At 43.3% G+C, this 27,097-nt stretch overlaps 1 protein-coding gene across 2 annotated transcripts in view; it reads right to left on the reverse strand.

Annotated features, from left to right (window-relative positions):
- The window catches only part of sh3pxd2b (SH3 and PX domains 2B), a 270,163-nt gene that overhangs the window by 172,532 nt on the left and 70,534 nt on the right, over positions 1-27,097 (reverse strand). For both annotated transcript variants that reach the window (XM_067996413.1, XM_067996411.1), the window contains exon 3: positions 26,291-26,366. In XM_067996413.1, coding sequence (XP_067852514.1) covers positions 26,291-26,366 — 76 coding nt within the window. The remainder of the gene's footprint in view (positions 1-26,290; positions 26,367-27,097) is intronic.

Consider the following 27,097-nt stretch of genomic DNA (forward strand, 5'->3'; position numbering starts at 1 on the left):
TAATTGGGTGCCGATTTGCCATACGCAGCTGAGATATTTAAACTTCACCCACTGTCTGCACGTTGCAATGACTAAACTCTTGTGCAGCGCCAGCTTTTGCTTGGGGTTAACTTTTTTGGGCAGCGCAACAACAGGATTGAGCCATGACAACTGTAACAAGGACATGTATCTTATGGATTTCACCTTGGTTGTTAATGGAAACTCAAAAACTAGCAGAAATGAGCACACTGCAGATTTCAGGGAGCTTAATATGTACTCCAGCAATCCTGGTTCAGCAGTTTAAACAAGTAATAGGATTCCAAGTGATGACATCGTCTGGGAAGGTTTCCACAGGCAGGGGAAACGCTGTAGGGAACTTTGCCGCTGGCATTCCTTGTGGACTTTTTGGATTAACACAGAATGCTGGAGCACAGCTGCAGCAGCTCTTGTGTTACTGGGATAAATCTGGAAATCTGGCTTAAGCACTAGCAATTTTTGTGGTTCTACTCTGGTCATAATCTAAGTTTCACTGACTTAAAAAAAACATTGAGGCTCCCAATGCCTCTGAAAGTTGCTGCAGTGAATAGCTGAGACCATGAAGACCCCAGGCTTGATTTCTTCTACTACTCCAGGATCATCCACAGCTCAAGAACAATCCTGAACTCATTTTCTCTATGACAACGCATCTCCTCAAACTCCCATCCCTTGACCTGTCCACCCTCACTTCTCACCATGGATTTCTGTGTCTCAGAGGCTGACACCATCTCCACAAATGCCTCAGGTACAACTCTTCCAGTCCAGTGCTTACCACCTCCCAGCCTCTCATTCATCCGAACCGTAACCCTCGTCACTTTGCAGCTTCTCGCCCACCTCCCTTCCCTGCTCTCTCCAACGTCATCTCTTCTAGTAAAACTCATCTCCCGACTTTTCAACTACTTTTCCTGATCCCAATACTCAATGCCATTCTTAATAGTTCCGTTTGTCCAGGTATTGTCCCTCTTTCTTTCAAAGCAACGTTGCACACCTTCACCCCTACCAAGACCCTTGTCATCATCACCTCCAGACTCAACTTCTCCAATTCCCTCCTTGTCTTTCAACTTCCTCCAGCCATAAACTCCAAATTGTCTAAAACTCTGCTACCTGCATTCTACCCCATACTAAGCCACTCGTGCCCACCCTTCTTAGACTGAATTTAAAATACTCGTCCTCTGCTATAAATCCTTCCATGGCCTCACCCCACCCAACTTCTGTAACCTTCCCCAGCTTTATGTTCATTCCAGTGTCCTCTGGTCCCTGACTGGCTTTCTGCCCCTCCTTTCCTCTCTCCACTCAATTTTCAGTGGCGGAGCCTTCAGCCACTTTGGCTGCTATTTGGAACTTCCTCTCCACATTGAAAGCCTTTCCAAACTCTATCACTTTGATCAAACATAGCTCTCCTAATCTTCCTGCAAAGGCTTGAGCCGTGCTCATTTCAGCTCGAGCAGCGGTAGGGTTTCTACAACTAACCTTAATTACTATGCTTTGATTTACATGCATATGTTACTTGTGTTCTTTACTCAGAGATATCACACAGTCAAGAATCCTGACAGCTTGAAAAAGAAAAAAGACAGCTACCAATACAAAGCGAGTGCAGGTCCAGGGGTTTAGACTACCTACAAATATTTGTTCAAGACCATCTGTGGATTTAGGTTGTCCAAATCGTTCACCATAATTGGTTAAAAAAGTAAAATGGCAGGAAAAGATGAAAATAAGTATGCAAAAATTAAAGAAAAAATATTATGTGCTATTTTAAGATACATGAAGGAGCTCACTTTTGCTGGGTTTGACTCACGTGAATGAAATATAAATCACCAGATGTGGAAACCACAAACAATAAAGCCAAAGCTTGCAGCAAGCCAAAATCCAGCTCCATTTTATTGCAAAATGTGGAAAATCGAAGAGGACAATCAATCAATACTTCTGCAGCACAAAAATGAGACCAACGGACAAGAAGAGCATCTCAGCAAGGGGACCAAACTTGCACAAGTTACAATTCAAAGAATTGTGCATGTGTTTAACTTGCATGACAGGAAGCAGATGAGTAGCTGTTGATGTATAGCAAAACAGGGAAGAAAACAGGGATGTCTGCTGCAACACAGCAATCAACTGTGCAATACTGTTGCATAGCAACGAAATATTTTGGTTTGAATCACTGCCATATTTCATGATCCACAACATCTGCCTGAAACTACTTAATACAATCATCAAAATCTATCAGTTTGGTGTGTCTGTGCACACTTCCAGTCATTTAATTGTTTACCATCCAATTTTGATTCCCTTGAATTACTTCAATGCAAAGGCAGGTTCTAAAACATGTCAAATCCTCATTTCTTTTGGCAAAACCCCTTCAACACTGTCACATTATCTTAGTGTTATCAGATGTTATACAGATATAATGTTTACTTTCCACAGTCTTGAGGAACTGTGTTAAAATGTTCCCTCATAAAGTTATTCAGCTTTACCACCGGGGCTGATTGCAGGGGTAATTCCACCTAATCTGCAACACAGCATTATTTCCAAATCCATCCAATCTGGAATTAGTTCCCAGGAGCCGTTTTCCCTACTGATTCAAACATTAACCCTTAAACTGCCAGAAAATCCAGGTATATTCGACTCTCCTTGGGTGGGATATTCCAATCCTTTTTGGTGTGGATTCGGAAGAACTTTAATGAAAATATCTACAAATTGGTTGCATTCAAGATGAATTTATCTGATTGGTTAATGAGCCACAGTTCTCAAAGCTAACAGCAATTACTTAAAATACAACAATACAACAGACTGAACAATATGAACATTTAAAAAAAAACATTTTCAACACTGGTGCCACTTCTCATATGAACAACTCTATAGGGAAACAATTTTTTCAGTTCCATCTTATGGGATACCAAGCTTCATAATGCTGAGGAGAGGTATACTTGAGGGAATGAATAAATTATGTCATTTTATTATAGTTAACTGCAATCCAGTGGGCACTTCTGGCATTTGTACAAAACCCAACTGGAAAATTGGATATGGTGCTAAACGGGGGAACTCTGGTGTAGCGGATCTCTCCCCATTTTTCCCCAATCAGTTACGTCCACTTTATACCCATTAATCTTGCATGACTAATCGGATAATCTACGCTATCCAAATGGAGTTTAACAACCGAGTGTACATGTTGAAAATGAGCCATAATTGACTTTCAAAAAAATGGAACTTCTGTTATTTAAATTGAATGTTACCTTAAAAATAGCGACTCAATCTAAAGGCGTTTGATAAAGTACTTGTTAGCAAAATTGAAGCCCATGGGATTAAAAAGACAGTAGCAGTGCGGATATAAAATTAGCTAAGGGAAAAAAGAAGAGAGTAGCGGTGAACGGTTCTTTTTCAGACTGGAGGGTCGTGCGCAGTGGTGTCCCCCAGGGGTCGGTGTTGAGACCATTGCTCTTTTTCATTATATATTAATGACCTAGACTTGCGTATACAGGGCATAATTCCAAATTTTGCAAATGACATGAAACTCAAACATAGTAAACATTGAGGAGGACAGTGACAGGCTTCAGGAGGACAGACTGGTGAAATGGGCAGACACATGGCAGATGAAATGTAACACAGAGAAGTGTGAAGTGATGTATTTTGTTAGGAAGAATGAGGAGAGGCATTATAAACTAAATAGAACAATTTTAAAGGGGGTGCAGGAACAGAGACACCTGGAGGTATACGTATGCAAGTCTTTGAAGGTGGCAGGACAAGTTGATACAGCAGTTAAAAAGGCATTTATAAATAATTGGCTTTATAAATAGAGGCATGGAGTGCAAAAGCAAGGAAGTTATGCTAAAGCTTAAAAAAACTGATTAGGCCCCAGCTGGAGCAGTGTGTCCAATTCTGGGCACCACACTTTAGGAAGGATATCAAGGCCTAGGGAGGGTGCAGAGGAGATTTACTAAAATGGTACCAGGGATGAAAGACTTCAGTTACGTGGAGAGATTGGAGAAACTATGGTGATTCTCCTTAAAGCAGAAAAGGTTAGGAGATTTAATAGAGGTGCTCAAAATCATGAAGGGTTTTGATAGAGTTAATAAGGAGAAACTGTTTCCAGTGGCAGAAGGGTCAGTAACCAGAGGACACAGATTTAAGGTAATTGGTAAAAGAACCAGAGGCGACATTAGAATCATAGAATGATAACAGCACAGGGGGCGACCATTCAGCCCATGGAGCCCATGCCAGCTCTTTGTAAGAGCAATCCAGTTAGTCCCATTTCCCCCCTCTTTCCCTGTAGCCCAGCAAATTTTTTCCCTTCAAGTATTTATCCAATTCCTTTTTTGAAAGCCACGATTGAATCTGCTTCCACCACCCTTTCAGGCAGTACATACCAGGTCGTAACGACTCGCTGCGTAAAAAGGTTTGCCCTTATGTCACCTCTGGTCCTTTCGCCAATCACCTTAAATCTGTGTCCTTTGATTTTTGACCCTTCCGCCAATGGGAACAGTTTCTCTTTATTTACTTTATCTAAACCAGTCATGATTTTGAACACTTCTAGCAAATCTCCTCTCAACCTTCTCTGCTCCAAGAAGAGCAACCCCAGCTTCTCCAGTCTATCCATGTAACCGAAGTCCCTCATCCCTGGAACCATTCTAGTACATCTTTTCTGCACCCTCTCTAAGGCCTTCAGATCCTTCCGAAAGTGCGGTGCCCAGAATTGGACACAATACTCCAGTTGCGGCCAAACCAGTGTTTTATAAAAGGTTCAGAATAACTTCCTTGCTTTTGCACTCTATGCCTCTATTTATAAAGCCTCAGGATCCTGTATGCTTCTTTCACCGCTTTCTCAACCTGCCCTGCCACCTCCTAAGATATGTGCACATATACCTCCAGGTCTCTCGGTTCTTGCATACCCTTTAGAATTGTACCATTTAGGTTATATTGCCTCTCCTCATTCTTCCTGCCAAAATGTATCACTTTGCACTTCTCAGCATTAAATTTCATATGCCATGTGTCGGCCCATTCCACCAGCCTGTCTATATCCTCTTGAAGTCGATTACTAGCCTCACTGTTTATGACACTTCCAAGTTTTGTGTCATCTGCAAATTTTGAAATTGTGCCCTGTACACCTAAGTCAATAAAATACAAAGAAAAGCAATGATCCTAGTACTGACCCCTGGGGAGCACCACTGTATATCTTCCTCCAGTTCGAAAAAAAACCATTCACCACTACTCTCTGTTTCCTGTCACTTAGCCAATTTCGTAACCATGCTGCCACCACCACTTTTATGCTTCAATTTTGCTGACAAACCTATTATTATATGTCACTTTATCAAATGCCTTTTGAAAGTTCATATACACGACATCAACCGCATTGCCCTCTTCGACCCTCTGTTATCTCATCAATCAAGTTAGTTAAACACGATTTGCTGAAAGCCATGCTGGCTTTCCTTTATTAAACCATACTTGTTCAAGTGACCATAAATTTTGTCTTGGATTATCGTTCTAAAAGCTTCCCCACCACCCAGGTTAAACTGACTGGCCAGTATGACTACTGTAATGATAAAGGATCTTTTTCTGTTGAAAGCTGTACATTTTTGACTCAGCTTTTTCTGCTACTTTGAACACTGATGTACAAACATAAAATGGCTTTTAGTTTCTTCATTACATAGTACTCTCGTTGCATAGAATGTACAACACAGAAACAGGCCATTCGGACTAACTGGTCTATGCTCCACACGAACCTCCTCCCACCTTACTTCATCTAACCATACCAGTATACCCTTCCATTCCTTTCTCTCTGATGTACCTATCTAGCTTCCCCTTAAAAGGATGTTATTGCAAGTTCCACATTCTAACCACTCTCTGGGTAAAGTCGTTTCTCCTGAATTCCTTATTAGATTTATTAGTGACTATCTTAAATTTATGACCCCTAGTTTTGGACTCCCTCACAAGTGGAAACATCTTCTACACATCTACCTTATCAAACCCTTTTATAATCTTAAAGACCTCCATCAGGTCACTTCTCAGCCTTCTCTTTTCTAGGTGAAATGTTATATTTAATTCTTATAAGATAGTATCCCCGTGATAGGATATGAAACATTTACTGGTGCAAGATTTACTTAATTCTCTCTCTCTTTAATATTTAAAATATAAAAAAATTAATTAAGCTGGCTTACTGTGTAACTTGGGGGAGAAAAAAAATAGAAAACTTGAGCAAATTGGTCTGAATAATTACATTCTATTAATACTGTAGAATAAAATACTTAATTCAGGCATACATGCATCTATAAATTCTCCAAAGAATTCAATGCTTTCTTTGTTGCATTTCTTTTGACTAAAAGTAGATCTATTGGTTCATTGATTATCAAATTATAAAAAGAGAAACAAATTGGTAAACAAAACACTTCTGTACATGTTTAATTTGCAAAAGCAAATTGTGTTGCATATCTCAGGGTATTAAACCCTTAAGGATTCTGCCTCAGTTAGCACCCAGTGCTTGACTGATACTGGGAAATTCATTTAGTTTCTGGTATGTTCAGAATGTCTACTCTGATGACAATAGATTTACTCAGCAACAAAAAAAGTATCAAAATGTGCAATTTTTAGGTTTAAACACAATCGCACAATGAGGAAGGCGGAGGCCTTCTTTAAAATGTTTGCAATGTTATACCAACATTGAATATATGTATAGTCTGTCTTGGGGACTGGGTTGGTATAGGAAGGATCTACGCAAACATTAGACACTGCATAAAAAGGATAACAAAAGCACACAAGGAGAAACGAAGAGAATCGGTCTATTTTTTAACCAAAGCTATGATTAATTAAAGAGCTGAGCAACAGCTTCTGGAAATCAAAAAAAAGAGTTCAAATACAGGGAAAAGTGAAGTAAAAAGTGGGACATGAAACATCTCTGTAAATTTACTTAATTCTCTCTTGCTTTAATGTATAAAATAAATAACATTTAATTATGTTGGCTTACTGAGTAGCTAGGGAACAAGAGAAGAAAATTTGAGCAAATTGGTCACCGACACTCGGAAATAACGATGTTGATTTAAACCTGACTCTAAGATATTTGGAAGTTTGATGAGTGCCACTCAAAATAAAAAGTCACCCCTGAACTATTTTTCTCAGTGCTGTTCAAATAACCAGAATTTACTCTCTCCTTAACTCTATTTCATGCACTCTGAGTTTCTGGAACCAGCAGTATCATAAGAATATAAGAAATAGGAGCAGGAGTAGGCCAAAAGGCCCCTCAAGCCTGCTTCGCCATTCAATAAGATCATGGCTGATCTTCGACCTCAACTCCATTTTCCCACCCGATCCCCATATCCATGGATTCCCTTAGAGTCCACAAATTTATTAATCTCACTCACCTGACGAAGGAGCAAAGCTCCGAAAGCTTGTGATTTAAAATAAAGCTGTTGGACTATAACCTGGTATTGTGCAACTCCTTACATTATTCCACCCCAGACCATCACCGGCATCTCCACATCTTGAATATACTCAGTGATGGAACATCCACAGCCCTCTGGGTACAGAATTCTAAATATTCACGACCTGAGTGAAGAAATTCTTCCTTATCTGTCTTAAATATCTGACCCTTTACCCTGAGACGATGTCCCTTAGTTCTATACTCTCCAGCCAGGGGAAACAATCTCTCAGTATCTACCCTGTCAAGCCCTCTTAGAATCTTATCTTATATGTTTCAATGAGATCACCTCTCATTGTTCTAAACTCCAGAGAGTATAGGTCCATTCTACTCAATCCCTCATCCCAGGAATCAGTCTAGTGAACCTTCGTTGCACTGCTTCTAAGGCGAGTATATCCTTCCTTAGGTAAGGAGACCAAAACTGTACACAGTACTCCAGGTGTGGTCTCACCAAAGCCCTGTACAATTGTAGCAAGATTTCCTTACTCTTGTACTCCAACCCCCTTGCAATAAAGGCCAATATACCATTTGCTTTCCTAATTGCTTGCTGTATCGGCATGCTAACTTTGTGTTCCGTGTACAAGGACACCCAATCCCTCTGAACACCAACATTTAATAGTTTCTCTCCATTTAAAAAATGCCATTTTTCTAGTTTTCCTACCAGAGTGAAAAACCTCACATCTCCCCACAATATACTCCATCTGCCACTTTCTTGCCCACTCACTTAACCTGTCAATATTTCTTTGCAGACTCTTTGCATCCTCCTCACAGCTTACTTTCCCACCTAGCTTTATGTCATCAGCAAACCTGGATACATTGCACTCGACTCCTTCATCTAAGTCATTGATATAGATTGTAAATAGCTGAGGTCCAAGCACCGATCCCTGCGGCACCCCACTAGTTACAACCTGCCAACTCGAAAATGACCCGTTTATTTCTACTCTCTGTTCTTTGTCCATTAACTAATCCTCAATCTATGCTAATATAATACCTCCAGTCCCATGAGCCCTAATGTTGTATAGTAACCACTTATGTGGCACCTTATCGAATGCCTTTTGAAAATCCAAATATACTACATCCACTGGTTCGCCCTTATCTACCCTGCTAGTTACACCCTCAAAAAAACAACAGATTTGTCAAACATTATTTCCCTTTCATAAAACCATGTTGAATCTGCCTAATCATACTATGATTTTCTAAGTACCCTGTTACTATGTCCTTAATAATAGATTCTAGCATTTTCCCTACTATTGATGTCAAGCTAACTGGCCTATAGTTCTCTGGTTTCTCTCTCCCTCCTTTCTTGAATAGCGGGGTTACATTTGCTACCTTCCATCCACGGGAACCAATCTAGAATCTAAGGAATTCTGGAAGATTAAAACCAATGCAGCCACTATCTCTGCAGTCACCTCTTTTAGAACCCTAGGATGTAGGCCATCAGGTCCAGGGGATTTGTTGGCTTTGAGTCCCATTAATGTTTCTAAAACTTTTTCTTTACTATTCTTAATTACTTTAAATTCCTCCCTCTCATTAGACACTTGGGGCTCGATTTTCGCATCCCCCAGCGGGTGTGTTTGTGGTGGGGGGGGGGCTGTGAAAATCGGGGATTCCCGGGGCGGGTCGGGAGCCCTGCTCCAACCCACCCACTTCCGGGTTCCCCAGTGACGCGCTGACATGCACGCGCAGCACCTGCATGTGGAACTCCCTCCGGCAATTAAAGCCGGCGGGGGGCCACTTAAAGTACTCATTAAAGGTATTTCGGATCATTTAGAGACCTGATTAACATAACATTTTAGGAGGGGTGGGATTTTGCAAACAACTGGGACTGTTTCAGGTACTGGGGGAAACACTCCCAGTTCAAATGGACGTGTTGCAGCCATCAGCCTGTGGCAACTGCAAAGGTCCATTTAACAGTGGGGGGGGGGTAAAGAGATCCTCACTCTTTGCAGGAGACCACTCTGTCACTTTGGACAAAGTTTGGCCTCCACCTCCCTCCTCCTAACAATAAAATTCACCAACTTGCACACTTACCCCGGGGTCCAGACACATGTACCTACCTTGCGGACCCCCTCGAATGTATCTCTTCCGGATGGGGGCCGCCGTAGCTGCAGTCATGGCTGGTGATGCTGTTCGTCCTCCTCGGAGGACGAACAGCATCACCAGCCTCGCCAGCCACGTCGTCCACCTCTGACACGTGGAGCCCCACAACACAGTGCTGTGACACATCCACTTGCACAACAGGAGGGAGGGCTACCGCAGAGAGAGATGCGTCGCAGAAGGCACTACCCTCGCTACAGGGTCTACAGACAGAGGCTCAGCTTCCTGGACCTCTCTGAGCAGCAGTGCACACGGAAGCTCAGAGTCACTCGACATGTAGTTGTAGACCTCTGCAGCCTCCTTCATGCAGAGCTGCTCCCGGCTGGCCTGAGCACCATCTTCTTACCTGTCGCTGTCAAAGTCACCACTGCCCTCAACAACTTCTCCTCCGCATCCTTCCAGGGTGCCACCGGGGACATCGCCGACGTCTCTCAGTCGTCTGCACAAAAGAGCCCTGTAAATACACCTACACCCACTCTGCAGTGACACAATGGGTGGCATCAGTTGTGCGTCTTCTTAGTGATCCTCAGGAAAGGGCATTATTGCACAAACCAGACAAGATTCACAAAGAAGTGGCAGTAGTGGTGACAATATGATATGTTATGTGAGTTGATCAGAAATGAAATATAGGTAAACACCATGACAAACCCTCAAACACCCTTGTGCATCCCCTTCATGCTCACAACACGTTTGCCTTACGCTTCCTACTGCACATATGTGATGCATGCCCTGTGGCTGCAGCACAGGTAGTGGCAGGTTGAGTGAGGCTGACCATGAAAGAGATGCACGAGAGGGTGAGTATGAGATAGAGCCATGAGATTGTATGAGGATTGGGTTGAGTGGTAGTGGCGGGATGAGTACTGGCGAGGTGAGTAAGTGCGGGTAAGATGAGGATGAGGTTTGAGTGGGTGTGAGGAGTGATGTGATAGAGTAGTGTTGGCAGTGCAGAAGGAGATGTGGGGTGGGACTGGTGATGTGGCAGACGGAGTGTAGGGGAATGAGTAAGTGTACTCACTTTGGCTGACCTACTTAGGTTATTGAAGCGCCTCCTGCACTGTATGCAGGTACGCGATATGTTGGTGGTTGCAGGTGACCTCCTCTGCCACCTCGAGCCAGGCCTTCTTGGTGGCAGAGGCAGGCCCCTTCCTCCCGCCCGCCATGTGGGGGGGGGGGGGGGGGGGGGGGAGGGTGGCGGGAGAAGATCTCTGTCCTCCCCCTCCTTCTCACCCCATCCAATACCTGGAGTGAGGCATCATTAAACCTGGGAGCAGCCTTCCCTCTGGGCTGCTCCATGCTGTAATTTTTCCTATTTCTTGCAGCATCAGTCAGTGGAGGACTGCCCCTTTAAATAGGGTTTCTCTAGCTGACAGCCTATGCTGCGCATGCGCAGTCCACCCACTGCGCAGCTTTCCAGCGCGAAACCCGGAAGCAAAGGTAAGTGGCTGCAATTCCGTGCAGAGCACCCCGATTTCACCGGGCGCATTACCCACGCGCCCAGTCGACCCCCCGCTGCGAACCCGCCGCCCTCCTAATATCGGGCCCTTGATTCCCCACTATTTCCAGTGGTTTTTTTGTGTATTCTACTCTGAGGACAGATATAAAATATGTGTTTAACGTCTCTGCCATTTCCTTATTCCCTATTATAATTTCTCCTGTCTCTGCCTCCAAGGGACCCACGTTTACTTTCGCTACTCTCTTCCTTTCTATATACTTGGAGAAGGTCTTACAATCTGTTTTTATATTTCTTGCTAATTTACTCTCATATTTAATTTTCTCCTTCTAACAATGTCTTGGTTATACTTTGCTGATTTCTAAAACCCTCCCAATCCTTAGGCTTGCTACTCTTTTTGGCAACAGCGTAAGCCTCCTTTTAATCCAATACTATCCTTAACTTCTCTAGTTAGGCATGGTTGGATCACTTTTCCTGTGGAGTTTTTATTACTCAAGGGTATGCATATTCGTTGGCAATTATTAATAATTTCTTTAAATGTTCGCCATTTCTTACCCACCGTCATATCTTTTAATCTAATTTCCCAATCTACCTTAGCCAAATCGCCCCTCATACCTACATAATTGGCCTTGTTTAAATTTAAGACGCTACTTTGTTCAGGTATCTAGCATATTTGAACGAAATAGGTCTGAGTCTCTAATCCAAACTGTCACATGGATCAACAAGTCTCAGTATAGGGCTCATCTTCAACATGATTCAGAGGCATGCAAAGTCCTGCCAGTGCAACCAACCTTCTTTATAACTCAACATAAAAAAAAAGATAAGATGTGCATACTACCCAGTCTATATCAGGTGGCCGAATGGTAAGATCTCAATCAGCATTTACACCTACATTGTTTGAATATGTTCAAAGATTTCTCACAGCCCTTGACTGAGACAAGTGGGGTGGATCTTTTATAGTCTTTATCAATAATTTCCAGTATTGGTTGACCATCCTAATCAGAAAAACATGCACTGAAGGTAACAAAAAAAAAGAAAACCTCGGTTATACTTCTCCAGCGCCAGTGCATGGACTCTTGTTTCCCATCAAGATATTCCCAATTAAGTCCCCATTGTAACTGTTAGGAATTCCTTTTTGTCCAGCTCAATAAGAGTTAACAATCAACACATTGCTCCTTCAGTGGCTTAGTGCAATAATGCACTGCCCAATTTGATATTGAGCCATGTAGACCAGGAGGGTCCAAGATTCACCCCTTAGCTGTGTTAAGCCAGATGGTCTCAGCAAGGAAGTGGTATGGTGGTGTTATAATCTGATTCGGGGCGGGGGGGGGAATCAGACAGGATTTCTGCCCCGGTTTGCTATCCAGTGACCCCTGCTAGATGAGGACAGTATCAGGCTTGGCTGTGATGCCCTCCACATTTAAATATATTGCCATCATTCTCTATCCAGATTCGCATGAAAGGAGGGTCACTTGGATGAGATGCAGAAAAGAACCTGGGAAACCCTACACCAGCATGGGTCACAGCACATTCAGGAGTGCAAACCAGAAAAAGGACTTGCATTTATACAGCACTTTTCATGACCTTAGGATTCCCCAGGGCGCTTCACAGTCAGACATATTTTTGAAGAGTAGTCACTGTTGTAATGTGACTGCCAACCAGCGCACAGCAAGATCCCATAAACGGCAATGAGATAAATGTCAAGGTAGTCTGTTTTTTTTTAAAAAGTGTGGCTGGTTAAAGGATAAATATTGCCCTGGACATCAGGAGAACTCCCTTGCTCTTCTTCAAAAGCACCATGGGATTTTTTACATCCACTTGAGAGGTCAGAGGGGGCTTCAGTTTTGTCTCTCTGAAAGACAGTGCCTCCAGCAATGCAGCACTCCCTTAGTACTGCACAGAAGTGTAACCTAGATTATGTCAGCCTCAAATCTCTGGGCTTGAACCAATGTTTTCTGACTCAGAGATGACCGTGCTATCACTGAGCCAAGGCTGACACAAATTTCATTTTTTTTAAAATTAAACTCACGTGAAGCTAACTTGATCTTCAAATACTAAATATTCTTAAGAGTCAGTGTGGCTGATTTAGTAAAATGACTGAATGATCTCTGAATAGAAAAAGTGCAGGACACAGCACCGGCAAGACATCTGGAAAAATTTCGTCTCACTGAGAGTTGACAATTTTAAAGTAAATGCAGCTGATACCTTAGGGAAATGTAAAAATACCTCCACCCTTCGTCCTATACATCTCAATTATTTCCAGATTTTCCATTATTTGGTCGTTCAGAAGTCCATATGCTTTACAAAGTATAAAAAAAACTTTTGCAACTTAATAGTGTCTAGTAGGATATAGAAAACAATCCACTTAGAGAAAAAAAACGATCAAATAGGGCATAAAATCTAATTATGTATAGAGAAGTGCTGTATTTCAGTATCTTAATACTGCACACAGTTTATTGTACTGTATTACTTTTCACAATTTCATGGGTTTTAATCTTGTATTACAACTGCTATAGAGTGAAAAAGAGTTCTGATTAAACAGAAGTCACATTTGAGTGACACTATAGCCAGTTATATTTTAATCAACACTGTATCTCAGCCATACTTTATGGTATATAATATGTTTGTTTGTTGATTAACAGCCACACGTGTGATTTATGAGTGATTGCTGGAAAACAGCAGCCTTTGGTGGCTTTCTATCAATGTTACTGATTGTCATTTCTTGGGCTGCGGAGATGAAGCAGTATTTTGTTATTATTTTAGACTGCAGAACTGTTTCATCCATAAAATTACAGGGAGGAAAATATAATGAATGAGTACAACTGAACCTACTCCATATTAAAAGTAAAATAGTTCCTTAAAGGGAATATGCATTATCCACTTTCCAGAAGCTGTCTGATTATCATTTTTAAGAAGCCACAGTACATTTTAAGAGTCTTGATGTAGCACAACTCTATCCACCTGGATCACTGCAATATTGGGACTCCCTACAATCCAATGGTGCAGTGATCTACAAGCTGACTATCTCCTTTGTTACCAAAGAAAATCTGGACGGGGCGGGGGAGTGGGGAGAGAAGAGATCAGCTGGCTAGAGGTGTGCTACATCAAGACTTTTAAAGACCAAACACACTACCCTTGTAGTACTGAATCATACAAACCAGGAAGGTTTGTGCTGAGTTTGCTGATCTCAGGGGCACTACAGTTAGCTTTGGTGTCTCCTGGGTTAAGGAGCCAGAAAAAAAATCAGCCAGAGTTCGCAATCCTGATCAAGATCTAGTGACACGTGCTGGAAAGTGCACGTACGTAGATATCTGGCAAGGATGGGATCAGGCTTAAATGTAATGCCCCCACATTCAAATAGCCCGCCAACACTGGGATCACACATGAAGAATGGCTACCTGAGTGAAGTACCAATAGCAGATCCCTATGGAATTATAACCCAATCATAAATTAGTACCTCAGGAGAGGAGAGGATATTTAAGGGATTAAAAAATACAAAGCATCCTCTGGAAAAATAGAACACTCCTTGTTTTCTCTTTGGTGAGTGTAATAATCCCTTTTCGCCAATCTGTGCTGCATCTCTGTGGGGAGCAGTGATCAGAGAAGCAGAGAGCCAATTGCCGGCTACATTCTTGGTCACAGGTGGTGTATGATGCCAGGATACTGGAGGAGTGGAGAAATTTAACACCCTGACAAAAAAAGTCTGCGCTCTCTCAAGCTGCTTTCACATTGGCCTGACATGGCATGTCTTGTTCACCCAGCAGCAACCCTAATGTAAACTTGTCAGATTGCTAAGACGGCTAAGCTCCTTTAGCTTTCCTTTTATTTTTTGTGGCTCAGCTGCAGATAGGAACCAGAGCACATGGTGAGATGGAAAGAATGTAGTACTTCCTCAAACTAAAATGCATAAACAGCACAAACAGCATGGAAAATGTACCAGAGCCCCTTTGTAGACAACTGATTATCTGATGGTTCACCCAAAGGGTAACCAGTCATTTTTTTAACATTGCGATAAGAAAGTAATCCAATTATGGAGGACTGTTCAAGATAGCAGGATTGCTAAACTACTGACATGATGTCAGTCAGACCCTGGGCCAATAAAACAACAATGCTTATCCTCAAGATCCATAACAGTCTTTTGATGAAAAGGTCCAAGATGTTTTAGTTTATAAGTAGGGTTTCCAACTCTGGGTGGAGGCATTCCTGGAGGTTTGATCACATGATGTTCTGACCATGTGACATCAAATCATGTGTCATTTGCAAATGTTATTGCATTTGGGTCCCCTGTAGTTGAGTATCTTTGCTTGTGGTTTAGTGCCAGCAGCTATTGTGCGACAAGTTCCAAGATCCAGGAGGCCACCTCTGAGCAGGCGAAGATAGGAAACAGAGGGCAGGGAAGAGGGGAAACTGGATGGTGGGGGACAAATTAGCAGAGGGGAAACCAGAGGTGAGAGGAACTTCAATTCCATCAGTAACTCAATGAAACTGCACCGATAACCAATAGTAATACTGGTAACACTCAGATTCCCATCATAACCAACAGTAATACAATAATTCACTAATATACCTATTACAAACCAGTTATAGACTAACCCCAATATCCTACCTGAAATTAGCAGTAATCATATAACCCTCAGGTATTTACCCTGAAATGACAGCCAGAATCGCCCTGTACTACAAAAGGTGCAGTCAGGCTCCCCAGTCGATGCCACTTTTAATAGGCCCAATCTCCCTATCTCCTTTGATTCTGGTTTAGGCTCCGGTTCTGTATGAAGATGACAACTCTGAACTGGGAGCCTCAGTTCACAGCCAATCTGTTATTGGACTTCACACATCAAAACTGGCCAACACAGACCGACCTGAACCAAACCAAGAGAGATCGCACATAGGCTCCGTGTTTGGGGCACTTCTCACAGGGCACATCATCCTAAACTCAACTCAGCTCAGCAACAACATTTCCAAACCACTCCCTGCGCTCGAACTCAATAAAGGAGAGATTTCACAGAATGATAGAAATTCCAGCTCAGAGGAGACCATTCGGTCCCTGGTGCCTGTGCTGGCGCTCTCTCCTGTAACCCCATTCCTACCAGATCCTTTTATATTCCGCCTTTCCAATATTCATCCCATTCCCTTTCAAATGATGCTCTAGTCTCCAACTCAAAAGCCATTTGTGGTGAAGCATCCCATGGTCTAATAACCCTCAGCTCAAGAACTTTCCTCCTCCCTTTCTCCTTGGTTCTTCCAGTGTGAATCCTCGGTCTCTGTCCCCTTGTTCCCCATTCTCCCACCAGTGGAAACGATCTTTCCCTGTTTACCCACAGTGAAATCCTCAGGTTGCACTGACTCTTTTACTGGTTGCTCCTCTCTTGGCACCGCTCCCACTCACCACACTGCGGCTGCTCCTGGCTCTGCAGAAAATGCTGGTCCTCACACCCACCCCATTACCCAGTCACCCTCTCCTCCCCTTGGTCGAGTCCAATCCCCCCCAACCCCCAGTCTCCCTGACTCCCAATCCGCTGACCTCCTGTCTCCCTCTCTGTCCAACATCCATCCCTGATCCCCATCCTGCATTCCTCAGTCTTTCCCTGACACCCCATTCCCCAGCATCTCCCTCATCCTCAACTCCTATTCCCCAAACAGCAATGGTGTGGATGACTAGTTAATTTTTTTTGACGGTTTGAGGGGGTAGAAATGTTGGCCAGGACATCAGGAGAGTTCCCTGCTCTTCTTCATCCTGAATTGGAAGACAGGACTTTAATGTCTCATCCAAAAGACGGCCCTGTTTCAGCTCCTCCTCACCCCAAGGTGGTGAGACAGAGAAATAGCACCAAAGGGGCCTTAGTAACGATATACAGCTAACAAGGATATACAGGAAATGACTCAAGCAGCCAGAGAGAGGGAAAGGATCAGAAAAAAAGTCTCAGGGTCAATAAGAAATAGACAAAGAGAGCCTGAAAGACATATAAAAAATGTAATGAGTTAGCATCGGCAGAAGGAAAAGACATCCCTAGATTGAGTTTCCCCAGAGGTAATGTTTCCAAAAAGAGAAGGAAACAAAAACCGTCAGAGATATTGACAGAAGAGACAATCAAAGCAAAGTTATATAATAATTACAGATACAAAGATTACTACTCCTATATTCAACTGTTACCATTCCAGATCATGGCACGTAACAGTGCCTCCTCCCGATATCCCCACCATCACCGAAGCCAGTCTTCAGCCAATTCGATTCATTCCACGTGATATCAAGAAATGGGTGAGTGCACTGGATACAGCAAAGGCTATGGGCCCCGACAACATCCCGGCTGTAGTGCTGAAGACTTATGCTCCAGAACTAGCTGCACCTCTCGCCAAGCTGTTCCAGTACAGCTAACACTAGCATCTACCTGACAATGTGGAAAATTGCCCAGGTATGTCCTGTCCACAGAAAGCAGGACAAATCCAATCCGGCCAATTACCGCCCCATCAGTCTACTCTCAATCATCAGCAAAGTGATGGAAAGTGTCGTCGACAGTGCTATCAAGCAGCACTTACTCACCAATAACCTGCTCACCGATGCTCAGTTTGGGTTCCGCCAGGACCACTCGGCTCCAGACCTCATTACAGCCTTGGTCCAAACACGGACAAAAGAGCTGAATTCCAGAGGTGAGGTGAGAGTGACTGCCCTTGACATCAAGGCAGCATTTGAGAGAGTGTGGCACACTGGAGCCCGAGTAAAATTGAAGTCAATGGGAATCAGGGGGAAAACTCTCCAGTGGCTGGAGTCATACCTAGCACAAAGGAAGATGGTGGTGGTTGTTGGAGGCCAATCATCTCAGCTCCAGGGCATTGCTGCAGGAGTTCCTCAGGGCAGTGTCCTAGGCCCAACCATCTTCAGCTGCTTCATCAATGACCTTCCCTCCATCATAAGGTCAGAAATGGGGATGTTCGCTAATGATTGCACAGTGTTCAGTTCCATTCACAACCCCTCAAATAATGAAGCAGTCCGAGCCCGCATGCAGCAAGATCTGGACAACATCCAGGCTTGGGCAAATAACATCCATTCCAGACAAGTGCCAGGCATTGACCATCTCCAGCAAGAGAGTGTCTAACCACCTCCCCTTGACATTCAACGGCATTACCATCGCCAAGTCCCCCACCATCAATATCCTGGGGGTCACCATTAACCAGCCACAAATACTGTGGCTACAAGAGCAGGTCAGAGGCTGGGTATTCTGCGGTGAGTGACTCACCTCCTGACTCCCCAAAGCCTTTCCACCATCTACAAGGCACAAGTCAGGAGTGTGATGGAATACTCTCCACTTGCCTGGTGAAGGTTCTCCCACAGTGCTGTTAGGAAGAGAGTTCCAAGATTTTCACCCAGCGACGATGAAGGAACAGCAATATATTTCCAAGTCGGGATGATGTATGACTTGGAGGGGAACGTGCAGGTGGTATTGTTCCCATGTACCTGCTGCTCTTGTCCTTCTAAGTGGTAGAGGTCACGGATTTGGGAGGTGCTGTCGAAGAAGCCTTGGCGAGTTGCTGCAGTGCATCCCGTGAATGGTACACACTGCAGCCACTGTGCGCCGGTGGTGAAGGGAGTGAATGTTTAGGGTGGTGGATGGGGTGCCAATCAAGCGGGCTGCTTTGTCCTGGACGGTGTCGAGCTTCTTGAGTGTTGTTGGAGCTGCACTCATCCAGGCAAGTGGAGAGTATTCCACCACATTCCTGACTTGTGCCTTGTAGATGGTGGAAAGGCTCTGGGGAGTCAGGAGGTGAGCCACTCGCCGCAGAATACCCAGCCTCTGACCGGCTCTTGTAGCCACAGTATTTATGTGGCTGGTCCAGTTAAGTTTCTGGTCAATGGTGACCCTCAGGATGCTGATGATAGGGATTCGGCGATGGTAATGCCGTTGAATGTCAAGGGGAGGTGGTTAGAAGCTCTCTTGTTGGAGATGGTCATTGCCTGGCACTTGTCTGGCACGAATGTTATTTGCCACTTATGAGCCCAAGCCTGGATGTTGTCCAGGTCTTGCTGCATGCGGGCTCGGACTGCTTCATTATTTGAGGGGTTGCGAATGGAACTGAACACTGTGCAATCATCAGCGAACATCCCTATTTCTGACCTTATGATGGAGGGAAGGTCATTGATGAAGCAGCTGAGATGGTTGGGCCTAGGACACTGCCCTGAGGAACTCCTGCAGCAATGCCCTGGGGCTGAGATGATTGGCCTCCAACAACCACTACCATCTTCCTTTGTGCTAGGTATGACGTCAGCCACTGGAGAGTTTCCCCGATTCCCAATGACTTCAATTTTACGAGGGCTCCTTGGTGCCACACTCGGTCAAATGCTGCCTTGATGTCAAGGGCAGTCACCCTCACCTCACCTCTGGAATTCAGCTCTTTTGTCCCTGTTTGGACCAAGGCTGTAATGAGGTCTGGATCCAAGTGGTCCTGGCGGAACCCAAACTGAGCATCGGTGAGCAGGTTATTGGTGAGTAAGTGCCGCTTGATGGAAGGTCTCGTCGACAGTGCTGTCACTTTGCTGATGGAGAGTAGACCGATGGGGCGGTAATTGGCCGGATTGGATTTGTCCTGCTTTTTGTGGGCTGAGGGAGATTTGAAGAAGCTACCACTCAAAACAGGCAGGAGCTTTACTGTAACATTTAAAGACATAAAAGCTCCATTATGACGACTGCTGTGTCTTTATCCCTATTTTTGCCAGGTCCTTGCTGTTCAGGGCTGCTAGACCGTGAGCTGTATATAAAAGTACATTTAATGAGTACCCGACCCCCATACCCCAGACCCCCAGAAGATTTACTCAGCAGGTTTTAGATGTCATTTCTGACCTGTTTTTTTGTTATTTTTTTTCTTCAGGCTCTCATTGTTCTAACTGTTTCAATTTTTTTTTGCCCCCAGCACCATTACTGGCATCAATGGGTTTCCCGTATTTGAGGTGTTTTGAAGAGTCAAGCTGCAAGAGAGGTGCTCTGTGCCACCTAGCAGTGCCCACACCTGCAGACAGAGGTGAATATATCTCACTTTGGCAGACAAATAGCGCACCCAGAAACTACAACTCTGAAGGATGGTTGTCAGAGCAGGACCAGGGGCACAGATATGTGTGAAGGCCTGACTAGCTGTTATGTGGGATGGTGGTTCAGAAGCAATCCCAATCACAACAGGTCTTGCTTTACGTGGTACTGCATGAAAAAAGGCTGGCTAGTAAAGCCACAGCTGCTAAGGTGCCAACCATATTTGTAAGCACTGTTGCGCCCAACTCAACAGCTGTGCGGATTGTACCTTCACAAGGTTTCGGTCAGCACAAAATACACAGCATTGCCATCTGCTGTTGCTAATACACATTATAGAACTGGAGAAGCCAGTGACATACCTGTCTGTTGCAGTATCAAGCTTACCTCCCCTTCCTTCCTGCAATATGGACTTATCAGGACGTTGCTGTGGAGTGGCACAGCGGGCAACCCTCTTTGCAACCGCCTCAAGCAACATCACCTCCACTTCAGCAGCAATTAAACAGACAGTTTGATGCTGGACCACTCTGTTACTTGTCTGCAGACTCACGTCTACAAATAGGGTTTCCTTTATGTTTGCTTGTCTTAATCTCATTTCTCTTCGTCCTGGGCAAAGGTTGCTAATAGACGGAAATACCTTTGAGCATTTTTAAAAGGTTTGCAGAATTCTTGTCGCCCTATTGTAGCATTTTCTTTTAATTGTCCCCATCCTTTTAAATTTCATTTACACAGAATTTTCCACTCTCACCACTCGTGTCCTGCCCACATCTGCCCACTTCTATACTGCGACCTGTGAATAATAATGCTAATAGCTGACCCAGGAAATTAAAAGTCATGAGCATTTAACCACTCTGGAAGAATTAGCATCATTTAGACCTGAAAATATACTGGAAATATGGAGGGAAAGAAAATGCAGTCTGGAGCCAAGTCCTCCTCCTTATCGCAGACACTGTTATTTTGAACTATGAGTTAACTAAACAAAGATTGGGGTGAGCAGTCCATAGGTTAATGGAGGTGGTTGAACAGGTTGAATACTGTAAGGGAGCTTTGTGTTACAGACCATGGACCTAGGATATGAAGGATAGGATTTACAGGACTGCAAACTGGTGCATCTTCAATCCACATGTTAAACTATTAGCCAAACATGCCCCAGTATGAGTGGAATGCTAGAACTCTGAGCTATTGTCAGGATAAATTTAGTTACTAATTAATACATTCCACTGATAGCTGTTACACAAGATTAGGGCTCATGGGATTGGGAGTATTACATTAGTGTGGATTGAGGATTGGTTAATGGACAGAGAGCAGAGAGTAGGAATAAACGGGTCATTTTCGGGTTGGCAGGTTATAACTAATGGGGTGCCGCATGGATCAGTGCTTGGGCCTCAGCTATTTACAATATATATCAATGACTTGGATACATTATACTTTGTCTCCTCATCTAAGTATGCAGACGATACAAAGCTAGGTGGGAAAGTAAGCTGTGAGGAGGACGCAAAGAGATATAAGACAGGTTAAGTGAGTGGGCGAGAAGGTGGCAGATGGAGTTAATGTGGGGAAATGTGAAATTATCCACTTTGGTAGGAAGAATAGAAAAGCAGAATATTTTTTAAAAAGGGGAGAGACTAAAAAATGTTGATGGTCAGAGGGATTTGGGTGTCCTTGTACACCAATCACAAAATTAACATGCAGGTACAGTAAGCAATTAGGAAGGCAAATGATATGTTAGCCTTTATTGCAAAGGGGTTGGAATATAAGAGTAAGGAGGTCATGCTGCAATTATATAGGGCTCTGGTGAGACCACACCTGTAGTACTGTATATAGTTTTGGTCTCCTTACCTAAGGAAGGATAAACTTGCCTTAGAAGGTAAGTGTAACAAAGGTTCACTAGGTTGATTCCTGGGATGAAAGGATTGTCCTTTGAGGAGAGATTGAGTGAAATGGGCCTATATTCTCTGGAGTTTAGAAGAACGAGAGGTGATCTCATTAAAACATATAAAATTCTTAGAGGGCTTGACAGGGTCAAGAAATGGGGATGTTCGCTGATGATTGCACAGTGTTCAGTTCCATTTGCAACCCCTCAGATAATGAAGCAGTCCGTGCCTGCATGCAGCAAGACCTGGACAACACCCAGGTTTGGGCTGATAAGTGGCAAGTAACATTCGCACCAGTCAAGTGCCAGGTAATGACTATCTCCAACAAGAGAGAGTCTAACCACCTCCCCTTGACATTCAATGGCATTACCATCACTGAATCCCCCATCATCAACATCCTGGGGGTCACCATTGACCAGAAACTTAACTGGACCAGCACATAAATACGGTGGCTACAACAGCAGGTCAGAGGCTGGGTATTCTGCGGCGAGTGACTCACCTCCTGACTTCCTAAAGCCTTTCCACCATCTACAAGGCACAAGTCAGGAATGTGATGGAATACTCTCCACTTGCCTGGATGAGTGCAGCTCCAGCAACATTCAAGATGCTCTAAACCATCCAGGACAAAGCAGCCCACTTGATTGGCACCCCATCCACCACCCGAAACATTCACTCCCTTCACCACTGGCGCACTGTGGCTGCAGTGTGTACCATCCACAGGATGCACTGCAGCAACTCGCCAAGGCTTCTTCGACAGCACCTCCCAAACTCACAACCTCTACCACCTAGAAGGACAAGGGCAGCAGACACATGGGAACAACACCACCTACACGTTCCCCTCCAAGTCACACACCATTCAGACTTGGAAATATATCGCTATTCCTTCATCGTCACTGGGTCAAAATCCTGGAACTCCCTACCTAACAGCACTGTGGGAGAACCTTCACCACAAGGACTGCAGCGGTTGAAGGTGGCGGCTCATCACCACCTTCTCAAGGACAATTAGGGATGGGCAATAAATGCTGGCCTCGCCAGCGACGCCCGCATCCCATGAACGAATAAAAATAAAAGGGTAGAGGCTGAGAAGCTGTTTCCCCTGCCTGGAGAGTCTAGAACTGGGGATCGGCCATTGAGAACCAAGGTCAGAAGGAATTTCTTCACTCAGAGGTTTGTGAATCTTTGGATTTCTCTATCCCAGAGGGCTGTGGATGCTCAATCATTGAGTATATTCGAGATTTAGATTGATAGATTTTTGGACACCAAAGGAATCAAGGGATATGGGGATCAGGCGTGGAAGTGGAGTTGAGGTGGAAAATCAGCCATGATCTTATTGAATGTTAGAGCAGGCTCAAGGGGCCATATGGCCTACTTCTATTTCTTATGTTCTTAAGACATACTGAGATCATAAAACCTTCAACTGGATTGTACAGACATCACTACTGACACGATCTGTGGGGACGCTGTTGTCAGTTTTGCTGATGTCTGACAGAAAATGTTATCAGATTGTACAAGCACCGGGGCAAAGTTTAAACATTAACCAGTTCACAAACTTTGATGCAAACACTACGTTTAATAATAAGTGACATGCTGATTAAATATTAACAAATATTAATACTTATGCCCACCAAAAAGAAAACAGTAGATAATGATGCGAAGAATGCACTTGTTAAAATGAGGCTGCATTCACTGAATTTCAACACTCCTTTCAATTCTATTTACTATTGTGCTGCAGTTAGAAGATGCCTGGAAGGTAAAAAGTTACCCCCAGAGATCCAGAGTTGATCATGCAGGAACTACGGATGCAAACCCTGCGAACTCTGGACGGTGCACTCTGCCATAATCACACACATCTGTAATTCTGCACTAATCAGATAACCAAAAGGACAACAAAAGCTAAATAAAGCTTTGCGTTTGCCCTTACTGGAAGCTCTTTTTTTTGAGAGAGAGCACCACCACTATTACTGGGTAGTTTACAATGCACATGCATGGATATTGTAACTTTAAACAGCTAGGCTCTGGGTGAGCCAGAACTCCATGACAATGGTGCCCTTTATAGGAACCTGCATATTTGAATCGAGGTCAGAAGCAAACCTTTAGGTCAGATGTTCAGTTGTAACTGGAGGTGTAACAAAGCTCTTATTTTCACCTTCCAGAACTTTGGTGCTGTAGGTGCTGCAAAGTCTCAAAACTCCCTTTATTTTGATGGGCACAAAAAGTGAGACTGCAGCTTCAGGGAGAGGAAATTGAGATTAAAATTTGAAAAAAATAAATTGAGATTGCACACAGCTAAAAGTGGGACAGAGTAAAGCGTTAAGGAGGTAGATAGAGTTTCAAGTAAGAAACTTCGCAGAATAAACAGTTCGGTTCCTTTCTCCATTTGAGCATCATCACACTCCCAGTTCCAAACAGGAATGGGCAGAAACGACAAGGTTGAACCAATCAGTTCCAGTCCTATCACATCACACATTCTGTCAAAGTGCTGCACAGATCTCAAGATTCTTGCATGGACATCTGATCGCATGGCTAGATTTCCTCCAGGGATTCCTACACATACATTGTGTCAAACATCGTAGCAGGCTCAGCAGCTTACTGGTGTTTGAACTACACTATTGCTGTTCTGCTGACTCCATTTTGCAATCACAATTCCATTTTATGGAGTCAGCAGGGAAATTACATACCCCATGATAAAAAAAAACTATTGAATCTGAAAAATAAAACCTCCGTACCCATCCACTGTACTACTTTGTAGTCAACTCAACAATCAACCAGTTCAGGGGAAGTACTTTCTGATGGATTATTGCTTAATCCTGAAAGTAAAATATCTGTACGCTTATCAAACATTGCTCTCTCGTCCCTGTCACTAAGTTGCTAATTAAGAGGCTATTTGGTGTGCCTAATGTGGCACAAATGAGCTCAACTCCAATGGAATGAATGGGAACTGTGCACTGTAGACAGTTCTCCCTGTTAAGAGGGTGTTGGAATGGAACTAATAAACTTATTTATTTAAAATAAATATTTAATAAGTCATGAGGATAGATTAAGGAAGTTGGGCTTGTTTTCTTTCAAATAGGGACGACTTTGAGGTGAGCTAATTAAAGTTTTTAAAAGAGTATGAAGGGAATTGACAAAATTGATCCATGGCAACAGGTGAAATACGAGCAAATATAAGTTAAAGTCAAGAAGTTAGGAGTAAGAAGGAAAATCAGACAGAACTTTTTCACCTAAATTGTAACAGAACTATGGAATAAATTACCAGAAAGGCCAGTAAAGTGGACAATATTAATTGGTCCAAAGGATAATTAGATGTGCTTCTGGAGGAAGAAGGGAATGAGAGATGTGGTGGGAATGCAGGTAGGTAGAGTTGAACTGTTAAGTCGTTAATAACAAAGATCAAGTTCATGTTCTCTCTCATTTTAATGGTGCGCAATTCCCAGATTACAATGTTATGTCCATCACATGAATCTACCCCTTTATTACTACCTCAAGAGACTTTCATGTTTCTATATAGGTCATTGTTTTTAGGGGAAAGTGCTCTCACAAGACACTTGCCAGGTTTGGAAAACATGATGCAATAAGATCATTCTATTAATATATCAATTATACAATAATGCATCAAAATTTGAATGAAAATTGAATTAAAAGGCTGAAGATGGCATTGAGCCGTCTGCACTGTATTCCTTTCCTTGGTCACCAACATGGCAACGCTAAGAGCATTTCAGCAGCAGTTTCAAGGTAAGCGGTTTCAGCAATGGGTCTTGCTGCAAAAGTTGCCCAATTTGGCAGCAGTGCCTCTTTTAATACATTTCATGGAAACATTCTATTCAGCTTTTTGTGCGAATGCATTATAAAGTATTTCCTCTAACAATTTCTGGCTAAATATCTTTGTGCGTTTGAAACAAATGCAAACTATCTTTAGCCCTCTTGTACCTTGCATTAGTGACCATCCTTCACCTGTAAACCTGGACAATGTGCGCACACACACACATACACACCGCACCCCCCCCCCCCTCCAACAGGGGGTGTTGGATAATATTAAAGAACCATAGTTGATTCTACTCTTCAAAGCCCAGTGATACTAAGACTATCTGTAACCCGCCTCCCTCGCCACTGTAGTCCCAGCCAAGATTAGCTATGAGTGCAGTATAAACCTGGGATATTCCTGGTCTTCGTGGATCAATACCACACCATCCAGTACATTTACCCACAGAGGCATTAAGGGGGAGGGAGGTAAGGAAAGTCCGTACTGCAATCATGCAATCGTCACACTGATGACGCAAAGTAAACCTTAGTATTTTACAACTAAAACCCACTGTGCACAAATGCACTCACGCATTTCATTATGACTTTTGCAGACAAACGATCTGCCAGTTCTGCCTTTAGGGCCTAAAAATGTAGACCTTTTGGGAGTAAGACTAGGAAAGAAAGCTGACAGCATATGTTACTGTACCTGGCAGGAAAGGAATATAGCGCTGTTTGGGGTCCTTCTGGCCTCCTTCCACTGGGAACGTATCCAACAGCTGCATCTGAGAGACGCAATGAGTAGAATTAGAAAAAAAGCACTTTCCTATACAGTCAAATCTCAAAATATTTTCAAGAAGAAATGGGAAATCTATTTACTTAAAATAAAGAAAGACTGGAAGCTTTCCACGAGAACCACAGGAATTAGCCTGAAACACAATATGAGCGGACGTGCTGTTTAACTCATTTGCTTTTCTGTAACTAGAACTTGCAACGGATCTGGCTAGGATATCATTATCTTACCATCTACAGTAGAAAAATATTGCACATTTCTACATCAATCTATAATTCCATCCATCATTCACCCAAAATATCAAATACAGAATTGTTTTAAAATAAATTGAGATTTTTATTGATTTTTTTAAAAAAAACAAATCGCAGAGAACCAACTATTTGGCGATACGTAGAAATACATTGAAGTCACAACACAAACAGGCCATTTGAAAAAACCAATCCCTGTCGGCATTTACCTTCCATGCGAGAAAAGAGTTTTACTCACATTCACCCATTCTGTTCCCATATCCCTCCAACCCATTTTCCTTCATCCACTTATCCAATGTAACCTTGAATGTTGACACAGTTTCTGCCTCAACCACTAGCCCTCGAAGTGAATCCAAAACATCACAACTCTCTGCGTGTATAGAATCTTATTGTACTCTGATGTGATTTAATAGAAATGGAGGAACTCAATTTCTATGGAAGGATGAGCTGGACTAGTCAAATGGCATCCTTCAGT

Source organism: Heptranchias perlo, chromosome 14, assembly GCF_035084215.1.
Source record: "Heptranchias perlo isolate sHepPer1 chromosome 14, sHepPer1.hap1, whole genome shotgun sequence".
Classification (NCBI taxonomy): domain Eukaryota; kingdom Metazoa; phylum Chordata; class Chondrichthyes; order Hexanchiformes; family Hexanchidae; genus Heptranchias; species Heptranchias perlo.